The sequence below is a fragment of the Amblyraja radiata genome, chromosome 19 (assembly GCF_010909765.2).
Source record: "Amblyraja radiata isolate CabotCenter1 chromosome 19, sAmbRad1.1.pri, whole genome shotgun sequence".
Classification (NCBI taxonomy): Eukaryota; Metazoa; Chordata; class Chondrichthyes; order Rajiformes; family Rajidae; genus Amblyraja; species Amblyraja radiata.
Window position 1 is genome coordinate 30,738,138 of NC_045974.1, and position 25,447 is coordinate 30,763,584.

At 42.0% G+C, this 25,447-nt stretch overlaps 1 protein-coding gene across 1 annotated transcript; it reads right to left on the reverse strand.

Moving 5' to 3' along the window:
• Positions 1–1,078: 1,078 nt before the first annotated feature.
• Positions 1,079–25,034, reverse strand: tspan8 (tetraspanin 8). Its single transcript, XM_033038172.1, has 8 exons — positions 24,883–25,034; positions 19,807–19,869; positions 11,872–12,006; positions 10,267–10,341; positions 10,076–10,171; positions 7,194–7,316; positions 2,797–2,880; positions 1,079–2,706 (listed from the first exon to the last, which is right to left on the reverse strand). Exons 1-8 carry the CDS (start codon positions 24,940–24,942, stop codon positions 2,653–2,655), a joined length of 690 nt encoding a protein of 229 aa, XP_032894063.1. The 5' UTR covers positions 24,943–25,034; the 3' UTR covers positions 1,079–2,652.
• Positions 25,035–25,447: the final 413 nt, after the last annotated feature.

Genomic DNA, 25,447 nt, shown 5'->3' on the forward strand with positions numbered 1-25,447 from the left:
CCTTGTTCTGTCTAGGGGGAGGGGTGGGGTGGATGTTGGGTGTGTGAGCAGAAATGCAGAAGACACAGGTGAGGACTCCATCCATAAATGCGGAGGGAGGAGGAGGCGGGCAATCCTGTATACTAAAGAGAGGACCAGCAGATGTCCAAGAGTGGAAAGGCTCAAGTTGAGAGCAGATGTGGTGGCGATGGAGAAATTGTGATAAAGGGGCGGTGCCCTTGCAAGAGACGGAGTGGAAGGAGTTGTATTCAAATTAGCTGTGTGAGTCAGTGGGTTTGTAGCAAATGTCAATGGATAGTCTGAATTCCAAAATGAAGATGGTAGATCACGAAAGGAGAGAGAGGTGTCAGAGATGGTCCAAGTGAATTTGAGGGCAGGGTGGAAGTTGGTTGTTGGGTTATTAAATTGACAAGTTCTGCATATGAAGGAGGCGGTTCCAACACAGCTGTCAATGTAGTGGAGAAAGAGTTGAGAAGATCTTCCAATCAACCCCACCTCATCTGGATCCACCCATCACTTGCCTGCTCTTGTGCCACCCTCCACACTCCTTTCTACCAGCTATCTCCCCCTCTACACAATGTAATCAGAAGGGCCCTAACCCAAAACATTGTCTGCCCATTTCCCTCCACAGATGCTACCTAATACACGCTTCTGCTGAACCAATATCATGAACATTAAATGATTGCATCTGGAGACACAAGGAAGTGCAGGCAATGGAATCTTGAGCAAAACACAAAATGCCGGAGTAACTCAGCAGGTCAGGCAGCATTTGTGGAGGGAATGGCAGATGTATTGGGTTAGGGTAAGGACCCTTCCTCAGACATAGCCTGAAGAAAGGTCACGACCCACAATGTCATCTACCCATTCCCTCCACAGATGCTGCCTGACCCACTGAGTTATTCCAGCACTTTGTGTCTTTTTTCCCCACTGATGCAAGATTATGTCCCAGCCAACCCAGATCTTTCAGCACACTCCCAATGGATGCTCTATAGATGATTAACTCCAAATGTGTCATAATCCTGGGGGGGGGGGGGGGGGGATCCCCACACACAGTTAAATTTCACACACAGCAGTCAGATTCAGAGCTTTTCAACTTTTAATTCTTATAAACACAATGACAATTAATACATTTTAACTTTAATTCTCAAAATTACAAAATCATTTAAAAAAATACAAAAAGCTCAAAATATATGTAGAATAAAACTCTCCAAGAACCCATGTAGTTAAACAGTCATAACCAAGTTTAGATTACCATACCTCTCAATCCAACACAGCGTAGACATACAAGTTGGATTTCATAATCTTAACAAATTATTAAACATGGTTCGGTTGCCATCATATCTTAACATACACCTAGCCAGGAGCTAAGTAAATACAATATCCTAGGATTCATTTCCTTGTTGCTAGGTCTTAAACTAAAGAGTTGTCATGCAATTAACTTTCCCCATTCATCCACATTTTTCTGAAAGATCATTTTCATTTAACAAGTATCCAATAAATCTTATTAGAGGATTCCCAACACCATAAACTCGGTCACGACTGACTACTTTTTGATGTTAATCCAACGATTATCTGGAAAAAAAAACTTATTTCTAACACCAGTTACACTACCTGGCAACACGATGCAACAAATTTACACATAACTACTCAACAGGAATTCAAATGCTCACAGTTACCTCCTGCATCAGACTAAAGAATCTTTACTGAGACGCTGTTTCTTAGAATAGGTAAATCAATGAAATTAAAGTTTTAATATTTTGAAGGCTCCAACAATCGGAAGAAACAAATCTCTACGTTCAAAGTTTATGTTAGTTGGTTGGTATTAAGACTGAAGTGCCAAGTTAATTTCTATATGAATGCACAAGAACCTTCATGGAGACATTACCACCTCATTCTCCTTGTATTGGAATGGAAAGCATCTCAGCAAGACAGTAACCAAAAAGGTGACAGGGTCAAAACAAAACATTATACTTTCTGCATTTGAAATTCAAATGTGGACACTGGAAGTTGATCACTTTACTCCTTCAAACACTATATGTAGAGCAGGCCCCATGTTTCTTGCCGTAAAATTCAGGCCAATATTAATTTATATCAGAACACTGATAAAATGAATAGGCTGGTTCTCTTGAGTCAGTTGGGTGAAACAGGTCTGTAAACTTGTACATGATGAATTGTCAGCCTATTTTCACACACCCAGCCGTTTCTTGTTAAACAGGATGCTATTTTGCTACAATTTCACTGGCCCATTCTTCAATGTGATGGGCCCCATCTTTCGATTGATTAGATATGATGAATCTTTACCTGATTTAGTGAAATGGCATTGCTTGAAAGACTGAGCGCCTCGTCACCTTTCCAATATTGATAATCCTATTCCTCTACATTGACAAACAGATAGTTGCTGATCAAAGCAGCCATACTGAAACACTATAAATCAACTAGAATTAACTGAACAAACATGTTGCAAAACACCACAGTACAAGGAGGTGTGAATAAACTACATCCTCAAAATTAAATCTTATTGATCAGGAAAAATGGATAGAAAAAAAATAAATCAAGATTACAGTTTAAGCTCAGGTATGAGTTACATGCCAGAAGATGCAGCATTAAACATTGTAAATGAACCAAAACACCAACTGTGGAAAACTTTCTTTTTCATTTATTCTTGATTTGGCAGTACAAGGTCATGGACAGGATTAGTCCAAATACCTGCAGAAAAATCACAGTGGAATTAATCATGGAAAAATAACACCCTGGAAGCTTTTATTAAACAGTAAGGAATATACAATAGTATTTTACCTCAACCACTGCCAGCCCCAAGGCAATGCCAACTACTATAACGAGATGGTCCTTCAGGATGTCGATCAGCATAGTGCCACATGACTGGAGGGAGGAGATGGACGAAAGCAAACTGTAAGTGTTAAACCAATCCACAGAGTTAAATCGATTAGCTATACAGTATGAATTGGACCAATAGGTTTAGATCCTCTCTGAAAGTGTTTGCCCCTTTGAATAGAAAAAAAATAAAAAATGGAGGCACTCAACAAAATTCTGCCAGTATTACCACAGATATGGAATTCTTAGGTGAGCCTGGTCTGTACAAGTGGATCTCCAAATAATATTGGCCAAAGCTGGCAGTAGCATTACCCTCAGCACATCTTAGTTTCCCAGAACTGCCCACCTCAGCTCTGACTGAATAAAAAGTCAGTAATGGAGCCAAATGATTTCTCTGACATTTCTATTCTCAGTAATGTTGTCAGTGCAAATTAAAGCCAGTAATTTACTAACACCTAGTAATATTTTGTATGACTTGTCTCAAGGTGCGAGAAGCTGCATTTAGGTCCCGCCAAAGGATGTCTTTGTTTAACGGGTCCCTGTCCACACCTGGGATATTGCAAGCCTCTTATTAGGTATGTTGCAAAGCCTACCTGAAGCGTCGTTGAAGATCTGCTGCTGAGGGTGTGCGCGATTTTGGCGCCGTTTAGAGGGGGCGGGTTTAAAACGCGATTTTCTCTAAGCTGTTCCAATCGAAAATGTTCAGCCTAGTTAATTATTAACGAAAAATCGCTGGAAGACCCCGTCGCAAAAGCTATTATTAGGTTTAAAGGCCTTGAATAATAGTTATAGTAGTTTAAAAATCAATCTCTAAACCCGCGACCGCCAGCAACCGCAGGGTCTCATAAAGCAAATAGCAGAAGTTAGGTTGTATATTTTTACATTAAAAAGGGCTTCTAAAGATCCCTTTATACTAAGTTTAATATTGCGAGTAGCTCAATTTGGGCCCATTATATCGCGCAGTATTTTTCTCGGCATTTGGGGCACAAATCTACCGCAATGTGAACGTTCTAAACCAGCGCGTTCCACAGGGACCCACTGGAAAGCTGATTTAAATGGGCATTTATTTACAGCAATTAAACACAAAATTCCTTCCATTTGGCCTATAAATTAATGTAAATGAGATTTTAAAATCATGTTTTATTGTGAATTATTTGTGAATATTATTTGGACATTTAGGCTATTTAAAAATGTTAATCATTTATTAAGAAATGGATAGATGTTTAGATCTATTAATTGAAGTCTGAAATTAGCTACAATTAGGTAACTAACTAATTATATGCTTTAACGAATTAATTATTAACGAAATTAATTATTAACGAATTAATTATTAACGAAAAATTATTAAAGAAATGGATAGATGTTTAGATCTATTAATTGAAGTCTGAAATTAGCTACAATTAGGTAACTAACTAATTATATGCTTTAACGAGTTAATTATTAACGAAAAATCGCTGGAAGACCCCGTCGCAAAAGCTATTATTAGGTTTAAAGGCCTTGAATAATAGTTATAGTAGTTTAAAAATCAATCTCTAAACCCGCGACCGCCAGCAACCGCAGGGTCTCATAAAGCAAATAGCAGAAGTTAGGTTGTATATTTTTACATTAAAAAGGGCTTCTAAAGATCCCTTTATACTAAGTTTAATATTGCGAGTAGCTCAATTTGGGCCCATTATATCGCGCAGTATTTTTCTCGGCATTTGGGGCACAAATCTACCGCAATGTGAACGTTCTAAACCAGCGCGTTCCACAGGGACCCACTGGAAAGCTGATTTAAATGGGCATTTATTTACAGCAATTAAACACAAAATTCCTTCCATTTGGCCTATAAATTAATGTAAATGAGATTTAAAAATCATGTTTTATTGTGAATTATTTGTGAATATTATTTGGACATTTAGGCTATTTAAAAATGTTAATCATTTATTAAGAAATGGATAGATGTTTAGATCTATTAATTGAAGTCTGAAATTAGCTACAATTAGGTAACTAACTAATTATATGCTTTAATTTCAGGTCATCCAAGTAAGATTATTTTATATTTGTTTCAGAATGCTTCAATCTATGATAACTGAAAATTTCATTCAGTAGTTTGGCCATCAAGAAAAACAGAAACAGAGAAACGGAGAAGTCAAGAGAAAAGAGAAACAGAAATCTGAAGAAAGGTCCTGTCGGAAATGCCTCTTGTCCATTTCCCTCCACAGATGCTGCCTAGTTTGAGTTCTTCCAGTTTACTTTTGCCTCAGGATTCCAGCATCTGCAGCCTCGTGTCTATACATCCTAGTCTTCATTTCACATAAGCCGCCTCCTCAAACCCAGCAGAGATTTTATTCTCTCACAACCCATGATGCAAGAAATTATAGATCTTAAATTCAAAATCCTGGCTTTTGCTTAAAGAAATTTGCTATTTAGAATTTAGAAAAACTGATTGTTGAAGGCTCGTCACTAAGTTCCTTCTACATTTGGACAGGAACAGGGGATGACTGCTAAATGTTCTGTTCTAATCCAAAGATATTAATTCAGCCGATGTCCTATTTATAGCAAAATCTAGTCAACATAGGGGCATGAGTTACAGAAATATCACTTGATACTCAGTAGGCCCAGTGTTAGACACTGTCTATATTTAATAACTTTAGTCTAGTTGTCTTCCTCAAACATTCAAAGTAAATCTCCTCGGTACTCTCTCAAGGTTCCTCACATTTTATGTGAGCATTTGTTTGTGTTGAATCAATCATCTGTAGTTTATTTTACTCAGTTGATATTTACATAGCTGCTTTGTAGTGCACACTCGTAGCATAGGTGGTGAGAGCAGGTAATGAGGGGGGTTGTTCTGGGACACCAGAGCCAACTGTTGTGCCTTCACGAGGTGTCGTGGACCTAACTCAACGAAACACCAGTGAAGAGGTGAAGCGTGTAAAGGTATTTTAGATTCTCATGTGGCATTGGGATTGGGTTTCTTGGTTAAACATTTAGCTTGTGTGTTTGTTAATGTGTAGATATCTTATTATTGAATATGAAGTTAGCTATTGTCCTCTCGCATACGCGCGTATAGGTAGTTCACATATTACTTTGGCATTGAGCTTGGATTTCTTGGGTGAGCACTTAACCTGGTGTTGTAGCACAAGCACTTTGTGTTTTAACAGTAAAGTAATTCGGGCACCAGAATTTTGCGCAATATCTGGATGTAGTCTAGCTAGACTTTTACAAAGGCCTAGCACAATTTTCTGCTTTTGTGTTCAATCCCTCTATTAAATGAAGCTTGACAGGACATTTGCTTTGCTAATCCATCTCCTACCATCCCCCAAATTGCATCCTCTTATGCATGTAAATTCCATTTACCTCTCCACATTCTACCAGCTTATCTATGAGATAAATTGTATTATCTGCCCTGTTTTTCCTCATCTCCAGTTTGGTGCCATTGGCAAATTTGGAAATGTTTTTTTTCAGTGTGCCAATTTCCAAGTCATTTAAAGACACAAAGTGTTGGAGTAACTCATCTCTGGCAGCATCTCTGGAGAACATGGATAAGTGACGTTTCGGGTCTGGACTCTTCTTCAGACAAATTCTACCCGACCTGACCCGCGAGTTACTCCAGCACTTCGCACTTTTTTGGTAAACCGGCATCCGTGTTCCTTGTGCCTCCAAGTCATTGTATGAGTCACAATCAACTTTCTTGCCTTCTTAAAATAGTTTAATAATCCAAATATTTAAGAAAGAACTGCAGATGCTGGAAAAATCAAAGGCAGACAAAAAGCTGGAGAAACGCAGCAGGTGAGGCAGCATCTATGAAGCGAAGGAATGGGTGACGTTTCAGCTCGAGACCCTTCTTCAGACTGATGTGGGGGTGGGGGATTACTTAATAATCTAAATAATCAGAAAGACCTATGCTATCTTTGCAAAAGATTGAAATCCCTCCTTTTCAACAGCCTTCTTAAAGAGCACCCAGTCACATTAAGCAAAAGGAATCCTGGAAGAACTCAGCGGGTCAGGCAGCATCTGTGGAGGGAACTGGACCGACGATATTTCAGGTCAGGACTCTTTTTTCGTCTCTCCACCCAGTCACATTGCTTCAGCTCAACACCATGAATAAAGGCCTCAAGATGATTACGTTCAACTGTACCTCTTCAATTGACCCTAGTAATAGTCCTTCCATGTAAGTTGGGGTAGCTATCTCATGGTTTACTCACTGCAAGCCATATTGAACTCTGGCATGGTAGAAGACTACATGTTTCTGGATAGACAACGTCATTGATCCCATTTGCAATAATACAAGCCGAACCATGACCATGGGTGAATTTCTCATGTGCTCAAAAACCAAAAGAAAACATCAGTCTGAGGTACACTTTGCGATGGTTAGTTACCTTAGCCCAATAAAGCCCGTTTGATGTTTTCATACAGCCAACTGAATCTTTGTCAGGGCAGAGACAGGATGCTGGAACACTTGCCCAATCTTTGTAGCCATTCAACAGACCGCAGCATTTATTCTTAAAAAGGAAAACAAAACAAAGTGCTTCAATTTTTTCCCACCAACTATGAACTACTGCGTCTATTTTTGAGAAAGTCCAAAGGATATTTTTTATTCACTCTTTATTTGCAGACTTATTTTGGATGTGATGTACACTTTAAGCTCATCTTCTAACCAATTACAGTGCATAGAAATGATTAATGTGGAGATATGTACAGTCAAATCTAATCATCACAAATCCAACGCTTCACCATTGGAAGCAGTTGGTACAAAATATTGCATCTTTTCATGGATTAATATTTTAAACAGAGGATGCGAGAGAAAGCAGGGCTCGATGATTGTTGGTGTATTGCCCCAAAGTTGTCTCCTGTTCCACTAAAAAGCTAATTTCAAGAGAGTGAGATTTAGCTCTTAGGGCTAAAGGAATCATTGGATATGGGACACTGATTTTGGATGATCAGCCATGATCATACTGAATGGCGCTGCTGGCTCGAAGGGCTGTATGGCCTACACCTGCACTTATTTTCTATGTTTCTGTTTCAATGCTATTCAATGGCATGCCAGTTATCAGTAGTCTCTCAGAAATCCACTCAGTATTGGCAATAATGCATTATATTTTGCCTCGAGTTCAATCCCATTAAACTGTATTTTGGAGGCAGAAGATAAAATGATTCTGCTTCTATAACTTATGAACTTATTCCATCACTACATGTGGACATTCATCCTGACTGACTGGGAAATAATTTCACAAATGGCATTTTTCTGGTCTTAGCTTCTGACACTTCACGAAGTTTACTTTCAGTGGTTCAGTTATTCATCAACAAAGCCTCTTCATATCTTGATTCGTATGTTTAAAAGATCAATTTGGATTCAGTCTTAAAGGATATACTGACATTTTATCGGGAATAAATGGTCATCTCTGCCACACATCAACTGAGTTTCTGGGGATTATGGGTTTTGAGTTTGAATGAGCTTGCTGGTTATACCCAATATATTTCCTCACCGACCACATGTTTACATTGAATAATATTATGAACCTCAACCGTAGATCTGTCTGGTCAGTCTACTGCTTTCACAGTTTTTCCTCACGGGTGTTATTTCTGTCTTTTACTTCAATGACTTGCAATCAACTGCGGTAAATCTAATCTTGTGGAGTGTCGCACAATGACTGAAACACAGGCGTAATCAATTGATCCAGGAAGCACACCCACTGTGGTTTGGAAACTGAAAGAAGTGTACATTTTGTAAAACACAGGTGGGAAGCAAATCGCAAAAAGATAACTCGGACTTTATGTTCCATTTTAAATAATTTGACAGCAGCAGAAAAAGTACCAGCAATGTGAAACACAAACCGAAAAAGCTGAAAAATACTCCGCTTCCATGGAGAAGCAGATTGTAGCCCTATTGAAACGGCAATGTTGACAAATAATTTCCCCATTCAACCCCAGCCTCGCAAGGGCAAATTCATCTAAAATGAGGACGTCACTGTTAGTAAGGGGCCCAACATATAAATGTAGTATAATGCTGTGAACACCCCAAGTGTTACTCCTTTGCAACATAATGTTGAATTCTGTCACATAAATTGTGCAACAGGATATGTTCAAAAGTAATTTTGTTAGAATCACATCAGCTACATTACAGTAATTTTACATAGATCCAAACACATTTTGCACGGTGGCGCAGCGATAAAGTGGTGGGGTAGAGTTACTGCCTTACAGCGCCAGAGGCCCGGGTTCAATCTTGACTATGGATGCTGTCTGTATGGAGTTTGTACGGTCTCCCCATAAACGGCGTGGGTTCTCCGGTTACCTCACACTCCAAAGGCGTACAAGTCTGTAGTTTAACTTGGCTTCTGTAATTTGTCCTTGGTGTGTACGATAGAGTTAGTGCACGGGAATCACTGGTCGGCACGGACACGGTGGGACGAAGGACCCGTTTCCACACTGTATCTCTAAAACTAAACTGACATTATTCCACTGAACTTTGGGTTTAGGACTTATCACCAGAATTCGAAAATGGCAGTGATAAATCCGAGAACAAAATAAGCCCTAAACAGCTGTATTAAAATATGCTCTTAGTCACGTTAGCACAATGTACACAAAATTCCCTCAGCCAACTTCAATGGAATGAGCAGCAGAGGTCGTCCAATGCTTTGACGTTAAAATACTGCATGTTCAATGTTAGTGATACAAAATACATTTCCAGCCAAAAATTGGTTAAGTGCATGGAAATTAAGGAAGGGTGGAGAAACAACATAAGGGTAAGCGATTGGATGAAAAGTGGGAGAAATTACGCCGTAAAATTAAATCGATCCAAGTATAATTGAAACTTGCCAATTCCATCTGACTGCATTGGCTGTGATATAACAATGACTAATTTTACATGAACCACCTACTTGAAAGAGTACTTTAGTTTAGAGATACAGGCCTTTCGGACCACCAAGTCCACACCGACCAGCGATCCCCATACACTAGCACTATCCTACACATTAGGGACAATTTACAATTTCTACCTCCACGCGAGGGGCAATTTACAGAAGCTAGTTAGCCCACAAACCTGTACATCTTTGGTGTGTGAGAGGAAATGGGAGAAAACCCAGGCAGTTACGGGGAGAACGCATAAACTCCGTGTAGACAGTACCCATAGTCAGGATCGAAGCTGGATCTCTGCTGCTGTAAGACAGCAACTCTACCACTGCACCACAACAATCTGTACACCAAACAAGTATTTTCTTCAAAGAAGCATTCAAGAAGTACAATAAATTAGGAACAAATTTACCTCTTTCTGTATTTCTTCTATCTGTTGCTTGACACTGTCTAGTTGATCACTTATGGGAATCATTTTTTTATACTCTTCCTTCAACGTTTCTTCAATCTGGAGACACACGGAATATTTTATCACATCCTGGATCAAACCGGAATTTATTCTAATGGTAATACTTTTTGGAGTAAGCATATGGAAAACATTACCTGTGATTTATACACTATGCCTAAAATGCCGGCAGTTACTTGAATAGCCAGAATAAGGAGAAGTCCAATGAAGAACTATGAAATAATAAAAGAGAATGTTATACATAAAAAGAAGTAATTTACATGGGAAATGTACACCAGAGTATGGTGCATTTAAAGTTTATGCTGAACTCTTATAAATCTTTGCTTTTGCCTCCTCTCCCCAGTACGTTTTCTGCCAGTAGTTTTTCCAATTCTTTTTTAATTTTGCTGCCGAAAACCTCATTCTGCAAAGTATAAGCTGTCCTTCTTATCCAAATTATTTATCAAAAATCACTTCTCTTTGTTGCATTTGTCTGCATTTTCTTTCCGAAACAGAACTTATCCTTTCAACGAAAATCTTAGAGGCACATCTAACAATCACTAACTTTCAGATTGTGTTATTGGCATCTGGAAGATTTTTTTTTAAATGTAAGAAAATGGTTCTTTTTCACAGCCATGTGAAATCTGTGGGATTTTGCCGACTCTTGGTGTTGTGACTTATACTGAGCAGTGTGGAGTTCAGGACCTTTACCAAACCAGGTATTTCTATTAATTAAAATGTTCAGCCTAAGTTTTCACTGCACAAATGAACGAATTTGCTCCATGAATATGAAGTGCAAAGTAAAGCTATCATATACTGCAAGTTATGGTTTGGGAAAAGATGAAGTTCAGTGAAAGCCAACAGCAGTTCCATATCAATTCTTTAGTCAGAGGGTGGTGAATTTTTGGAGGTCATTGCCACAGACGGCCATGGTGGCCAAGTCAATGGATATTTTTAAGGCGGAGATTGACAGATTCTTGATTAGTAAGGGTGTCAGGGGTTATGGGAAGAAAGCAGTAGAATGGGGTTGAGAGGGAAAGATAGATCAGCCATGATTGAATGGCAGAGTAGACTTGATGGGCCAAATGGCATAATTCTCGTCCTATGACATGAACAATTCTCTATTAACAGCAGAGAGCTTTCTAAACATGCACAAACTACATGTCATACTTAACCCTGCTCATCAGGACAACACTGGTCAAATTCTAATAATGATGAAGATCTCTCACATGGTGGTGGGAGTAGATAGGTGTGAACCCCCGCTCAGATTCCAGGTTGGGAGGAAAGCCCCAAGGAGGGGACCGGGGGGAGGAGGGAGGGAGCTTCAACGCGGAGATCACGTGGTGGGGGGGGGGGGGAGGGGGGAAATGGATCCCCGAGGCAGAATCCAGATGCGGAGGGCTCTGTGCCGTGCGGGGAACCGACAAGGGTACCGGGGGTGGGGGTAAAGCTACCCTAATGCACGGGGACAGGGTGGGGGGGGGGGGAGATAGCAACAGCACTGAGACTGCAGGGAAGCATCCATGAGAACATGACAGGCTTGCAGAAAGGCCGCTCACTGCTACCAAGATCACTGAGCAGCACTACTCAGAAATAAAGCAGTGGCCTTAAAGAATTGCGAGTTAACACAAGTTCCCTATTACTTAAGTCGGGGGATGCCAGTATTATTAACCTACCCCATCACCCATAGTCGAAAATTTACTTCTGACATTTTCTTACAAATATTGTTAGCATTCACAAAAGTCTGACCCACAAATACATACCAGGAGCAGCATGCACCTGCTTTCTTTAATGGCTCCACAGCATCCAAGAAATCCAAACACCATAATGATCGCCCCAACTGCAATCAGAAGGTTGATTGCAGGGTAGAATTCTGCCACACTCACAGCACCAATTTGCTGTGAAAAGAGATGTGAAATGACAAAATTATGGAAATAGCTGTATACACGCCAATAAAGGCAGCATTTGTCAATTCAATAAATCTTGATATCACTATTGTTACACCATTGAATCATTATTAATTCACTATACACCCACAATAAATGTAATATAAGAAGAATCTGAAATACCAACAATGGTATTATCGATACAAGGAATTGCAGATTTACGTTAGACTTTGGAGATACACCACGGAAACGGGCCCTTTGGTCACAGAGTCCTTGCCGACCAGCAATCACCAGGTGCACTAACACTATCCTACACAGTAGCGACAATTTTACCAAAGCCAAATAACCTACAAACCTGTACGTCATTGGGGAGTGGAAGAAAACCAGAGCACCCGGTGAAACCCCACGTGGTCACAGGGAGAACTTACAAACAGCACCCGAAGACAGGATCGAACCTGGGTCTCTGGCGTGGCAAGGCAGCAACTCTACCACTGTGTCACCGTACCAACCTTGATGCTGAAATCTCACTCATTGCGGCCCCTGCTCTGGAAGTTGAAGTATGAAAGTGGGGAGGTCAAGAAAAGCGAACTGCGTGCGAGGCCACAGCTCCCAAACCATGGAACACATCAACTTTGCCCACTACTGTAAGAAGTACTGAACCTTTCCTTTCTGCAGCAGAGAGGGGTTGCGAATGAATTGCCAAGCAAGGCATTCCATTAGAAGCCTTTCCCGATTGTACAGTGGCCCGGGACCGTTGGAGCGAGTGGAGGAGGGTCAGGGCGGTGAGTACTTAAATCGGGCGCGGGGCTTTCTTTCACAGAGGCCCGGGACCGTTGGAGCGAGTGGAGGAGGGTCAGGGCGGTGAGTACTTAAATCGGGCGCGGGGCTTTCTTTCACAGAGGCCCGGGACCGTTGGAGCGAGTGGAGGAGGGTCAGGGCTTTTACCGAAATCCGTAACGTTCCACACTCCATAGGGAGGGTTCTGGTGGAAGCCGCTGATTGGCGGAAGCAGACTAGAGGAAGCAGCTGATTGGGTGCAACCTCAGGTTAGCATTTCGGCTTTCTGGTTAAAGGTACAGTGCTTTAGTAAAGGTACAGTGAGCTAAGGGTACAGTGGGCTAAAGGTACAGTGCTTTAGTAAAGGTAGTGAGCCAAGGGTACCGTGGGCTAAAGGTACAGTGAGCCAAGGGTACAGTGAGCCAAGGGTACAGTGGGCCAAGGGTACAGTGAGCCAAGGGTACAGTGCTTTAGTAAAGGTACAGTGAGCTAAGGTACAGTGGGCTAAAGGTACAGTGCTTTAGTAAAGGTACAGTGAGCTAAGGTACAGTGGGCTAAAGGTACAGTGCTTTTTGTTTATATAATAAAGGTGCAGTTTAAAGGTCAAGAGGGAGCAGCTGTTTGTGAGTCAGATACCTGCTGATTTCTCCCAGCAGTTTCTATTGTATTATACTGGTATCGGATCCAGGGTAAGGCGAGAGAATGAGTCAGAGCAGTGTACTGTTCTGGATGTCAGATGTGGGAGGTCATGGTGTCGGATGGCCCTCCAGACGTCCACATCTGCACCAGGTGCAGAGAGATGGGGCTCCTAAGGGACCGTATTAGGATCCTGGAGCAGCAGCTCGATGACCTCTGTCTGGTCAGGGAGAGTGAGGAGGTCATAGAGGGGAGTTATAGGGAGGTGGTCACTCCAAAACCACGAGAGAGAGACATGTGGGTCACGCTAAGGAAGGGCAAGGGGCAGAGGCAGGAACGAGTGAGTACTCCAATGTCGGTACACCTTGCAAATAAGTACTCCTGTTTGAGTACGGATGGGGGTGACAGCCTGCCCGGGGGTAGCGACAGCGGACGGGCCTCCAGCACAGAGACCGGCCCTGTTGCTCCGAAAGGTAGGGAAAAAAAGAAGAGGGCAATAGTAATTGGGGACTCTATTGTTAGGGGGTCGGATAGGCGATTCTGTGGACGCAGTCGGGAGACCAGGATGGTGGTCTGCCTCCCTGGTGCCAAGGTCTCGGACGTGTCTCAACGCATCTAAGATATCCTGAAATCAGAGGGAGAGGAGCCTGAGGTCGTGGTACATATAGGTACCAATGACATAGGTAAAAAAAGGGAAGAGGTCCTGAAGGGAGGATTTAGGGAGTTGGGAGGAGAGTTAAGGAAAAGGACCAAAAAGGTAACAATCTCAGGATTACTGCCTGTGCCACGCGACAGTGAGAGTAGGAATGGAGCGAGGTGGAGGATAAATGCGTGGCTGAAAGACTGGTGCATAGGGCAGGGATTCAAGTTTCTGGATCATTGGGACTTCTTTTGGGGAAGGTGGGACCTGTACAGAAAGGATGGGTTGCACTTGAACCCGAGGGGGACCAATGTCCTGGCGGGGAAATTTGCAAAGGCCACTGGGGAGACTTTAAACTAGAATGGTTGGGGCGAGGGACTCAAATAGAGAAAGCTAGTAGACAGAATGGGAGGCAGGAAGCAGAAAAGGGAAGCACTCGGACACAAGAGGAGAAAGAAAAAAAAGGAAATAAACAGAGAATAAGAGACGGGGGGTTTCTTAAATGTGCATATTTTAATGCTAGGAGCATTGTAAGAAAGGTGGATGAGCTTAGAGTCTGGATAGACACCTGGAAGTATGATGTTGTGGCGATCAGTGAAACATGGTTGCAGGAGGGCTGTGATTAGAAACTAAATATTCCAGGATTTCGTTGCTTCAGGTGTGATAGAATTGGAGGGGCAAGAGGTGGAGGTGTTGCATTGCTAGTTAGGGAAGATATTACAGCAGTGCTTTGGCAGGATAGATTGGAGGGCTCATCTAGGGAGGCTATTTGGGTGGAACTGAGAAGTGGGAAAGGTGTAGCAACACTTATAGGGGTGTATTATAGACCGCCAAATGGGGAACGAGAATTGGAAGAGCAAATATGTAAGGAGATAGCAGATATTAGTAGTAAGCACAAGGTAGTGATTGTGGGAGATTTCAACTTTCCACACATAGACTGGGAAACACATTCTGTAAATGGGCTGGATGGTTTGGAGTTTGTAAAATGTGTGCAGGATAGTTTTTTGCACCAATACATAGAGGTACCTAGTAGAGGAGGGGCAGTGCTGGACCTCCTGTTAGGAAATGAAACGTGACAGGTGGCGGAGGTATGCGTTGGGGAGCACTTCGGGTCCAGTGATCACAATACCATTAGTTTCAATATAATTATGGAGGTGGTCAGAACTGGACCTAGGGTTGAGATTTTTGATTGGAGAAAGGCTAACTTTGATGAGATGCGAGATGATTTAAAAGGAGTTTTATGGGAAAGATGTAGAAGAGAAATGGAGGACATTTAAAGGGGAAATTTTAAGAGTACAGAATCTTTATGTTCCTGTTCGGTTGAAAGGAAACAGTAAAAATTGGAAAGAGCCCTGGTTTTCAAGGGAAATTGGACATCTTGTTCGGAAAAAGAGGGAGATCTACAATAATTATAGGCAGCATGAATTAAATGAGGTGCTTGAGGAGTATAAGGAATGTAAAAAGAATCTTAAGAAAGAAATTAGAAAAGCTAAAAGAAGTCATGAGGTTGCTTTGACAAGTAAGGTGAAAGTAAATCCAAAGGGTTTCTACAGCTATATTAATAGCAAAAGGATAACGAGGGATAAAATTGGTCCATTGGAGAGACAGAGTGGACAGCTATCTGCAGAGCCAAAAGAGATGGGGGAGATATTGAACAATTTCTTTTCTTCGGTATTCACCAAGGAGAAGGATATTGAATTATGTGAGGTAAGGGAAACTAGCAGAGTAGCTATGGATACTATGAGTTTCAAAGTAAAAGAAGTACTGGCACGTTTGAAAAATATAAAAGTGGATAAGTCTCCAGGTCCGGACGGGATATTCCCTAGGACATTGAGGGAAGTTAGTGTAGAAATAGCAGGGGCTATGACAGAAATATTTCAAATGTCATTAGAAAAGGGAATAGTCCCCGAGGATTGGCGTACTGCGCATGTTGTTCCATTGTTTAAAAAGGGTTCTAAGAGTAAACCTAGCAATTATAGACCTGTTAGTTTGACTTCAGTGGTGGGCAAATTAATGGAAAAGATACTTAGAGATAATATATATAAGCATCTGGATAAACAGGGTCTGATTAGGAACAGTCAACATGGATTTGTGCCTGGAAGGTCATGTTTGACTAATCTTCTTGAATTTTTTGAAGAGGTTACTAGGGAAATTGACGAGGGTAAAGCAGTGGATGTTGTCTATATGGACTTTAGTAAGGCCTTTGACAAGGTTCCTCATGGAAGGTTGGTTAAGAAGGTTCAACTGTTGGGTATAAATGCAGGAATAGCAAGATGGATTCAACAGTGGCTGAATGGGAGAAGCCAGAGGGTAATGGTGGATGGTTGTTTGTCGGGTTGGAGGCAGGTGACTAGTGGGGTGCCTCAGGGATCTGTGTTGAGTCCTTTGTTGTTTGTCATGTACATCAATGATCTGGATGAAGGGGTGGTAAATTGGATTAGTAAGTATGCAGATGATACCAAGATAGGGGGTGTTGTGGATAATGAAGAGGATTTCCAAAGTCTACAGAGTGATTTAGGCCATTTGGAAAAATGTGCTGAAAGATGGCAGATGGAGTTTAATGCTGATAAATGTGAGGTGCTACACCTTGGCAGGACAAATCAAAATAGGACGTACATGGTAAATGGTAGGGAATTGAAGAATACAGTTGAACAGAGGGATCTGGGAATAACCGTGCATAGTTCCTTGAAGGTGGAATCTCATATAGATAGGGTGGTAAAGAAAGCTTTTGGTATGCTAGCCTTTAGAAATCAGAGCATTGAGTATAGAAGCTGGGATGTAATGTTAAAATTGTACAAGGCATTGGTGAGACCAAATCTGGAGTATGGTGTACAATTTTGGTCGCCCAATTATAGGAAGGATGTCAACAAAATAGAGAGAGTACAGAGGAGATTTACTAGAATGTTGCCTGGGTTTCAGCAACTAAGTTACAGAGATAGGTTGAATAAGTTAGGTCTTTATTCTCTGGAGCGCAGAAGGTTAAGGGCGGACTTGATAGAGGTCTTTAAAATGATGAGAGGGATAGACAGAGTTGATGTGGACAAGCTTTTCCCTTTGAGAATAGGGAAGATTCAAACAAGAGGACATGACTTCAGAATTAAGGGACAGAAGTTTAGGGGTAACATGAGGGGGAACTTCTTTAGTCAGAGAGTGGTAGCGGTGTGGAATGAGCTTCCAGTGGAAGTGGTGGCGGCAGGTTCGTTGGTATCATTTAAAAATAAATTGGATAGGCATATGGATGAGAAGTGAATGGAGGGTTATGGTATGAGTGCAGGCAGGTGGGACTAAGGGAAAAAAGTTGTTCAGCACGGACTTGTAGGGCCGAGATGGCCTGTTTCCGTGCTGTAATTGTTATATGGTTATATATGGTTATAGGAACATAAAACAAAACAAACCACGAGTTGTCCTCCATGCCTTGCATCTTTATAGCTGGCACTCAACAGAATGCAAAATAACCCTAGAGTGAATATATAGCCAGTAAGAAAAAATTCTAACTTTGTAAGAAGAAGAAAAAAAAACAAAGGAGGCACAACAAACTGCAGGCCTTGCAATCCGAAATAAATTTTTTAAAAATGCTGGAGGATCTCAGGTTAGGCACCATCTGTGGTGGGAAAGGGATAGTCGACGTTTGGGGTCAGGACCCCGCATCGAGGCCAAGAGTGTAAAGGGGAGATAGCCAATATATAGAGGCGAGGGGTGGGGGTGGGGGGGAGGAAGAAGCAGGTGCTGGCAAATGAGATCTAGATGAGGAGGGATTGGTGCAGATGGAGTAGGTGGGGAAGAAAGGATGGGAGACAGAGGCAGAGGCAGGGAGGTGAAAGCAGAGATGAAGGAACATGATAAGGAAGGAAGGTGATGAATTAACCAGGTAAAGGAGGGGTGCTGGGATCTGAGTGAGAACTGTGGAGGTGAGGGCGGAGGGAAGGGGTTAGGGATCGCTAGTGTGTAGGAGATTAATTTCCTTTAAATTTGGGACAATGAAGTTTGGTTGATGATAAATGAATAGATTCTTAAGTGTCTTATTCATCAAAGTTACGTTCTAAAACAAAAACAAATTAGTGAATCATTTGCCTCTGGGACAGAGTGACTTGTATTAAAGTCTCACACCAGATATTTGAGCACAAGATGCAAATGACTTTCCAATGCAGGATTGCGGAACAGAGGTCTTGCATTTTGTAAAAATTAAACCAAGATCGCAACCCGTCATTAGTGAATGGAAATGTTCCTATGGCAGTATTCCAAAAAGATGGACAATGGGCAGGTGCTATAGACCTGCATGGGAAGGTAGACACTCCTGCCCCCATGAGTCTCGGGCAGATGGGGCTCGTCAGCCTGGGAAAGCAGTCTGTCCAGGAGAAGGAAAACTCTGATTTAAAACTTTCACTGCCTTGTTGCCATATCCAGTCATGGAAAAGGCTCCAGGAGTAAACCTCAAGAAAATCTGGAGTCGGAGCCCCCAAGGCAGTTCGTCGTTGTCTACAACCTCGCTCTGGCAGCTCCTGCGACGGTGCTGGTGCCAAACTGTAACGGCCCTGCTGTTCCTTTGGATCGATCAGCGATGTGGAGAGAGTGGACGTGCTGCATGGGCAACAGCCTGACCTCCATATGACATCGCCTTGCTCTCCCCATTGACAAACTGTACACTGCAACGGCCAGGAAGCGAGCGGTTAAGATCATCTCTGACCCTGGCCACAAACTCTTTGAATCACTTCCCTCTGGAAGGTGACTCCGGACTGTCAAAGCCGCCACAGCCAGACATATAAACAGCTTTTTTCCACGAGTAGTAGCTCTACTCAATAACCAAAAGTCTGTGGCCTCCTTTTGCTCTGGTATTTTATTTCATTCACATGTTTAAATCATAATGTTTTATTCATAATATTTTAATGTTTTATTCTTAATGGTTTACTGTATGTCGTGTTGCTACTTGCGAGCGGAGCACCAAGGCAAATTCCTTGTATGTGTAAATACTTGGTCAATAAACATTCATTTATTCATTCATACATTCAAACTGACTCAGTTGCATGAGGGAATTTGGGCCTTGCTTTGTTTTACTCTAATATTGAGTTTAGTTTAATTTTTGACCTGTTTACAGACGAGTTATGCTGCTGCAAGTGAGAATTTCATTGCTGTTTTGGTACATTTGACAATTAAACATTCTTGACACCCATTTGAGAGAGTAAAATGGGTCGCCTCCATTGCTGCTTGAAAAACGTACAACCCAACAGTATGAAGTGTTAAATTCTCCAATTTTAGGCAACCTCTAACACCCACACGTCCCCATTCTTTCCCCCCCCCCCCCTTCCCCACCTAAACTCGCACCCATTTCTTCCATTCCCCTACATGCCTTTCTCTGGCTTCACGATCCACCACTTCAATCCCTTTGTCTCTGGCCTTTGTTACAACCAACTGCCTATGAAAATCCCCCTCACCTGTGTTCAGCTATTACCTGCCTCTCCTCTCTTCCAGCTTTCTTCCCCCCCCCCCCTACAAATCAGTCTGAAGAATGGTCCCGACCCAAAAGGTCCTCCACATGGAGCCTGACCCACTGAGTTACTCCAGCACTTTGTGTCCTTCTCTATAACATGTCTGCAGCAGTTCATATTCGGCCACAGCATTAGCCCATCAAAAATAGCAAGGCAATGGCTGCAAAATTCTTCAGAACACGTCAGGTAATTAAAACAGCCTTAAAAGTAGAATCCCGTTCCTTTAAGCTAGCTTTCATTCAGAAAACACTTCAAGCAAACAGCAAAGATAATTACCTTCACACTACCGTTGCTGGCACGTAACCATATTGACACTGCGAGTATCACCGTGCCACTCAGCTGTAAAACAAGAGATTAAAAGACAGCATTAAAATACTTGTTGAAAACAAGTTGGACTGCTTTAACTCAATGGTGTTCAACTCATGACCTCTAGACTTGGTCCTGCTGATCCACCAAACCGCCTTCACTTGACCTCCCGTACCTGCCCTTGCCCGAAGCAGCATCTTAGCCCCTAAAGCCAGTTACTGATTGATAGGGCCCTGCATCACGTGGATTTTGTGCTGAAAATAGCATGACTGCATTTAAGACAGGCTCTAACACGCAACTAACCCAGGCCCCTCAGCTTAACGGCCGTCAAAAGACATGGAACACTCGTGGACCTCAAATATTCCAAGGTAATCGAAAGAATCAAAATCCTGCTTTTAAAAAATCTTCCATTTATAAGGTAATGAAAACAGCAGAAAAAACGTAAAATAATTAAATACATTTAAATGAACAAATTAAAGTTACTCGGCAAGGGAACAGGCCCTTTACCTGTCAATGCCAGGGTGGTGTACAGAGGTGAGGTAGAACATCTGGGTGAGTGGTGCAGTGACGACAATCCCTTGCTCAACGTCAACAGAACAAGAAATTAATGGACAATTGACATGAAGTGCTGGAATAATACAGGTCAGGCAGCATCGCTGGAGAACGTGGATAGGTGACGTTTCAGGTCGGGACACTTCGTCAGACTGATCAAGGGTCTCGACCAGAAACTTCACCAACCCACATAACGTCCTTTTGTGTAAATCAGCATCTGCAGTTCCACGTTTCCACAAACTAATCGTTCTGTACAGGAAGGGAAAGTCGGGAGACCATGTACATGATTTCTTTGAGGAGTCAACAGGTGGAGAAAGTTAGCAGCTTGAAATACCTGGGTGTTAACATCTCGGATGACCTGACATAATCACATAGATGGCACATCAGTGCCTTTACTTTCTTTCTAGTTTGGTCACGTCACCAAATACACCAACTTCTACAGATGCAGTGTAACTGGCTGCATCGTGGCTTAATATAGCATGCAAGAGGCTGCAGAGAATGCTGGACTCAGCCCAGTTCTTCATGGACCTCACTATCAAAAGTATTAACATGGGATACTGCCTCAGAATGACAATGCCAATCATCAAGGATCCCTACCCTCAGGACCATGCCCACTTCCCACCACTATCATTGGGCAGGAAGTACAAAAGCCCAACGTTCCACATCTCTAGCTACTTTCCAACAACCATCACGTCTTGAACCAACTTGCACAATCTAGTCCTATCTCAGCAACGGAACGCTGTGAACTGCTCTTGCACAACCGTGAATTGTTTTCCAATTATGTTTTGACCCAATGTGTGGCCTTTTGCAGTCCTTTTTCACCAGTAAGGCAGTACAGTGGCACTGCGGTAGAGTTGCTGCCCTACAGCACCAGAGACCTGGGTTCAATCCTGACTATGGGAGCAGAATGTACGGAGTTTGTACATTCTCCTTGTGACCACATGGGTTTTCTCTGGGTGCTCCAGTTTCCTCCCACACTCCAAAGACATACAGGTTTGTAGGTTCATTGGCTTTGGTATCATTGTAAATTGTCCCTAGTGTGTGGGATAGTATTAGTGTACGGGGTGATCGCTGCTCGGCGCAGACTTGGTGGACTAAAGGGCCAGTTTCTGCACTGTATCTCTAAAGTCTGTGCAATCTCACTGTACTTCTGCATATGACAATAAACTTAATTTGACTTTTACATCATGGTGTTCAAACTATTTGAATGACAATTTAAAAGCAGTCTTTAAAAATGTGAATTATTTAACACTTTCCTCTCTCCCTTGGAGCTGTACCTCTCTATTAAAAAGGAGACTACAAACCTGTACGTCTTTGGAGTGTGGGAGGAAACCAGAAGTTCTGGACACAGGGAGAACGGACAAACTCCTGGTTTAACTTGGTACGGACAAAATGCAGAAACAAGGAACTGCAGATGCTGATTTACAAAAAAAAAATCACAAAGTGTTGGAGTAATTTGTGGAGAAGATAGATAGGTGATGTTTCGGGTCAGGACCCTTCTCCAGTCTGACGATGGGTCTCAACCCGAAATATCACCTATTCATCTTCTCCAGAGATGCTGCTGCTGACTCCCTGAGTTACTCCAGCACTTTCTGTCTCTTTAACGGTACAGGTTCAACAGGTGGATTCTATGACAACTGCTGGGAGTCAGCAGGAAGTTGCCACTCTGCTGCTGAGCTCCACAAGGAGATCAATGTAACAGCATGTAATAGTGGCCTACAGAAAGTTTTGAATTTCTGGTTGAATGGACCACAAATTGTCAATCTACCCCTCCCCTAAAGAAACTGTGCTCCATTGGTTGAACTAGTAAACATATAGAAAAATAAAGATTACAGCCAAAATCCTCTGGCTGTCATGGATGAACCATTCAAATATTCATTCCATTCCATGGTCAATGGAAAAATTGGCCTGCAAATTGTACAATTATGGCCCTCAGTGATTAAAAAGGGGGCAATTATACAGCTCCTTCAAAAAGGCACCAATCATATTTGTACCCAGGCTGCATTTTCTGCCCCAACAGGTTTTTTTTTTTTTAAAGAAATTCAGTTATTAAAATTTTACATTTACGAGAAAAGCACTCTCGGCTAATTTTAAGATATATTGAAATAGATGTATTTAAAGAGTTAATCAGCAATGTTTGGTTACACCATGATTTAAAATATTTTACAACAATGAGTGTTGTAAATATAAAATGAGATGATTCATATCCCTAAGAATTATTGGCAAATCAGATTAAGATCTGGATGGTTATTCAGAAACAGGACTCAATGTTGATGGCACACCCTGCTGTAGAGATGATAACAGTCTTGAGAAAATTCATTTGTTTACCAGCATTATGTGCATTGCATTTATCGACCTGCTATGCTGCTGCAAGTGAGAACACCATTGTTCCATTGTCGATACATATGACAATAAGCGAGTTCGGTCTTCCGACTGCGCATGCCCAGGCCAAAGGTCGTTATGCATAACTTTGCTGGAAAGCATTGAAGCAGTGAATCTTCCGGGGCTGTTGGTTGGCCCGAAGGGATTTGAGCTGGGGTTGCCGCTTTTTCTTCCCACTGGCTGTGACCAACGACACCAGCGGCCCCAGGCCCACAGCCCGCGCGGAGAAGAAGCGGTAACCCCAGCTCAACTCCCACCGGGCCGACATCTCCCGCCGCCCCCGAACAAGGACGAGACACCGGGGAGAAGACGGGAACAGCCCAGCAGTAACTCAGACCTGGACCCGACACCGACCAGCACGATCTCGCTCACTCACCAAAGATTAAAGCAATTAAAAACAACAAAATAATCTTAGCTTTTAACAAAGGAACAATAAATACAACTATTCCATAATATGATAGTAGTATTTGTTATACAAATTATTTGTGCTATACAAATAAAATTGATTGATTTTTTAATGGTAACAGTGGAGTTTTAAGCAGAGCTGCTCATAATTACAGAGTGAAACCCAAGCTGCGAATGATGAGAGGAGGTTGAAAGTGTGCACAGGAGGCTAGGATCACAGGAAATCAAATTTAGCCAGGAGGATAAAATAGAAATGGGAAGAGACAATGAACTGGGAATAATACACAAGAATGAGAATTTTATTTCAGATATTGAGGAACCATGTCTGAAGAAGGGTATTGACCCAAAACGTCACCCATTCCTTCTCGCCAGAGATGCTGCCTGTCGAGTTACTCCAGCATTTTGTGTCTATCTTTGGGGAACCATGAAATTGGAACAAAGTTAAATTGATAGGAACCATCAGTAGAGACGAGTAACTCAGTGGGTTTTAAATAAACTGAATTTCCTGAAAGGGAATTCTGCCAAGAAATTATTCGGAGTAATTAGAGGAAGTTCATACTTTTTTTTGCAAAAATAAATAGGGAATTGAAGGCTATAGCAAACTGCCACAGATGAGATAGGGCCTGGTGTAGATCTGCCATGACTATATATAATGGTGGGCAGGACTGAGGGATTGAGTACCTTACTCCTATTTCTGTATATTTTTAAAATAAATTCTTGGGTATGGCCCAAATTTTATTTCAAGTTGAAAACAGTGATTGGATATCTAATTTTAAAGGAAACAGAAAGACATAGAAACGTATGAAGGGTCAAACAGACAACACTTTTCAAACCAGGAAGTGAAAATCCATTTCCTATGCCTTCAAGCACAACTAATAATATCAGAAGGATGTCTGGAGAGTTTCTAAGCCGATCCTCCCCTCTCTTGCTTGGATGTGCACCCTTCTTCTCAAATTCCACTGTTCAAATCCAGGGTAGAGACACAAGTCAAAGGCAGACGGAGTCAACGGTGTTTGCTGAGAATGCTGAACAAGTTTTTTTTTAAATCTTTACAGACGAGCGGAGAAAGTGGCCAGAAGTTACCTAAACATCTCCAGAATACACTTTGTGCCATGTTTTTTGCTACTGAATGTAAACGGATATATGGGGAACAGGCAACAACTTTCAATGTAACTGATTGAGGCAATGGAGCCACTGCGTGACGTAGGTCTAGCCAAACAGTCGCCGACCGATGCATGTGTAACAAACCTGTACCTTTGATTATGATCTATTTAAAAAACAATGCCCAGGTTGACTGGGAGAAGGAATTAACGACGTAAAATTAATCCACACAACACAAAAATACACATTCACTCTCCATGTTGCAACTTTTGGTATACTTTAACACAGAAACCATTCACATCTAGTCTTGGGGTAATAGTCTTTTTGTATAATCTGATAGTTGGATGCACATGTTCGATCGCCAGCACTTTCAACAGAGCTGTGCAATAAACTGCTCAATTGCTCGGAACATAATATTGGCAAACGCAGACGTCTTCGCTTTTAAAGAAACTGGGAAGACTTAAACGAGATTAAAGTGCTCAACAATCGTATGGCATCGCGACACAAAGGAAGCAAATCACAATTCAGCCGCATGCAATTAAAAAGCTGCGGCTTTAAGACGCGGTACAACAGAAACTTCACAAACTTCGACAGTTCAAAGCTCACCCAAAATAGGAAATTGAAGAAGAACATAGAGTACTTGATGCACTTGCTAACTCCAGCCATCGTTCCCGTCTCGATTTTCCACCGCTCCGTGCAACTTCACCTTTGCTTCTCCGGTTCCGGGCTCTCCCGTGTTAAGCAAACCACACCCACCCACCCACTGGTCGGCTGATTACAGTACAGTGATACTCCACACTACCGCTGCAGTAGGGGCGAGGCTACTGCCTGGTGAACCATGAGCGATCTGCACACACTGTATGTATGCAGGCAGCTCAGACTGCGTAATCCCAATCAAAGATCTATGATCTTCGATTGGGATTACGTTGTTTCAATGGTACTGCATTGTCACACGTACCGAGGTACAGCGAGATTCATTTTTTTGTATACAGTTCAGTACAATTATCACTATTCATAGAAACATTGAAAATAGGTGCAGGAGTAGGCCATTCGGCCCATCGAACCAGCACCGCCATGCGAATATGGTCATGGCTGATTATCTAAAATCAGTACCCAGTTCCTGCTTTTTTCCAATATTCCCCGATTCCTTTAGCCCCAAGAGATACATCTA

What these genes read in the sequence shown, in the direction of transcription:
- tspan8 (XM_033038172.1), bottom strand. Translation starts at nt 24,942, where the DNA reads ATGGCTGGAGTTAGCAAGTGCATCAAGTACTCTATGTTCTTCTTCAAT. An exon ending in TAGAAGAAATACAGAAAGAG is followed by an intron (nt 7,317 to 10,075) that starts GTAAATTTGTTC and finishes TTCCTTTTTAAG; the next exon opens with AATAAATGCTGCGGTCTGTT. An exon ending in ACGGGCTTTATTGGGCTAAG is followed by an intron (nt 2,881 to 7,193) that starts GTAACTAACCAT and finishes TCCTCCCTCCAG; the next exon opens with TCATGTGGCACTATGCTGAT.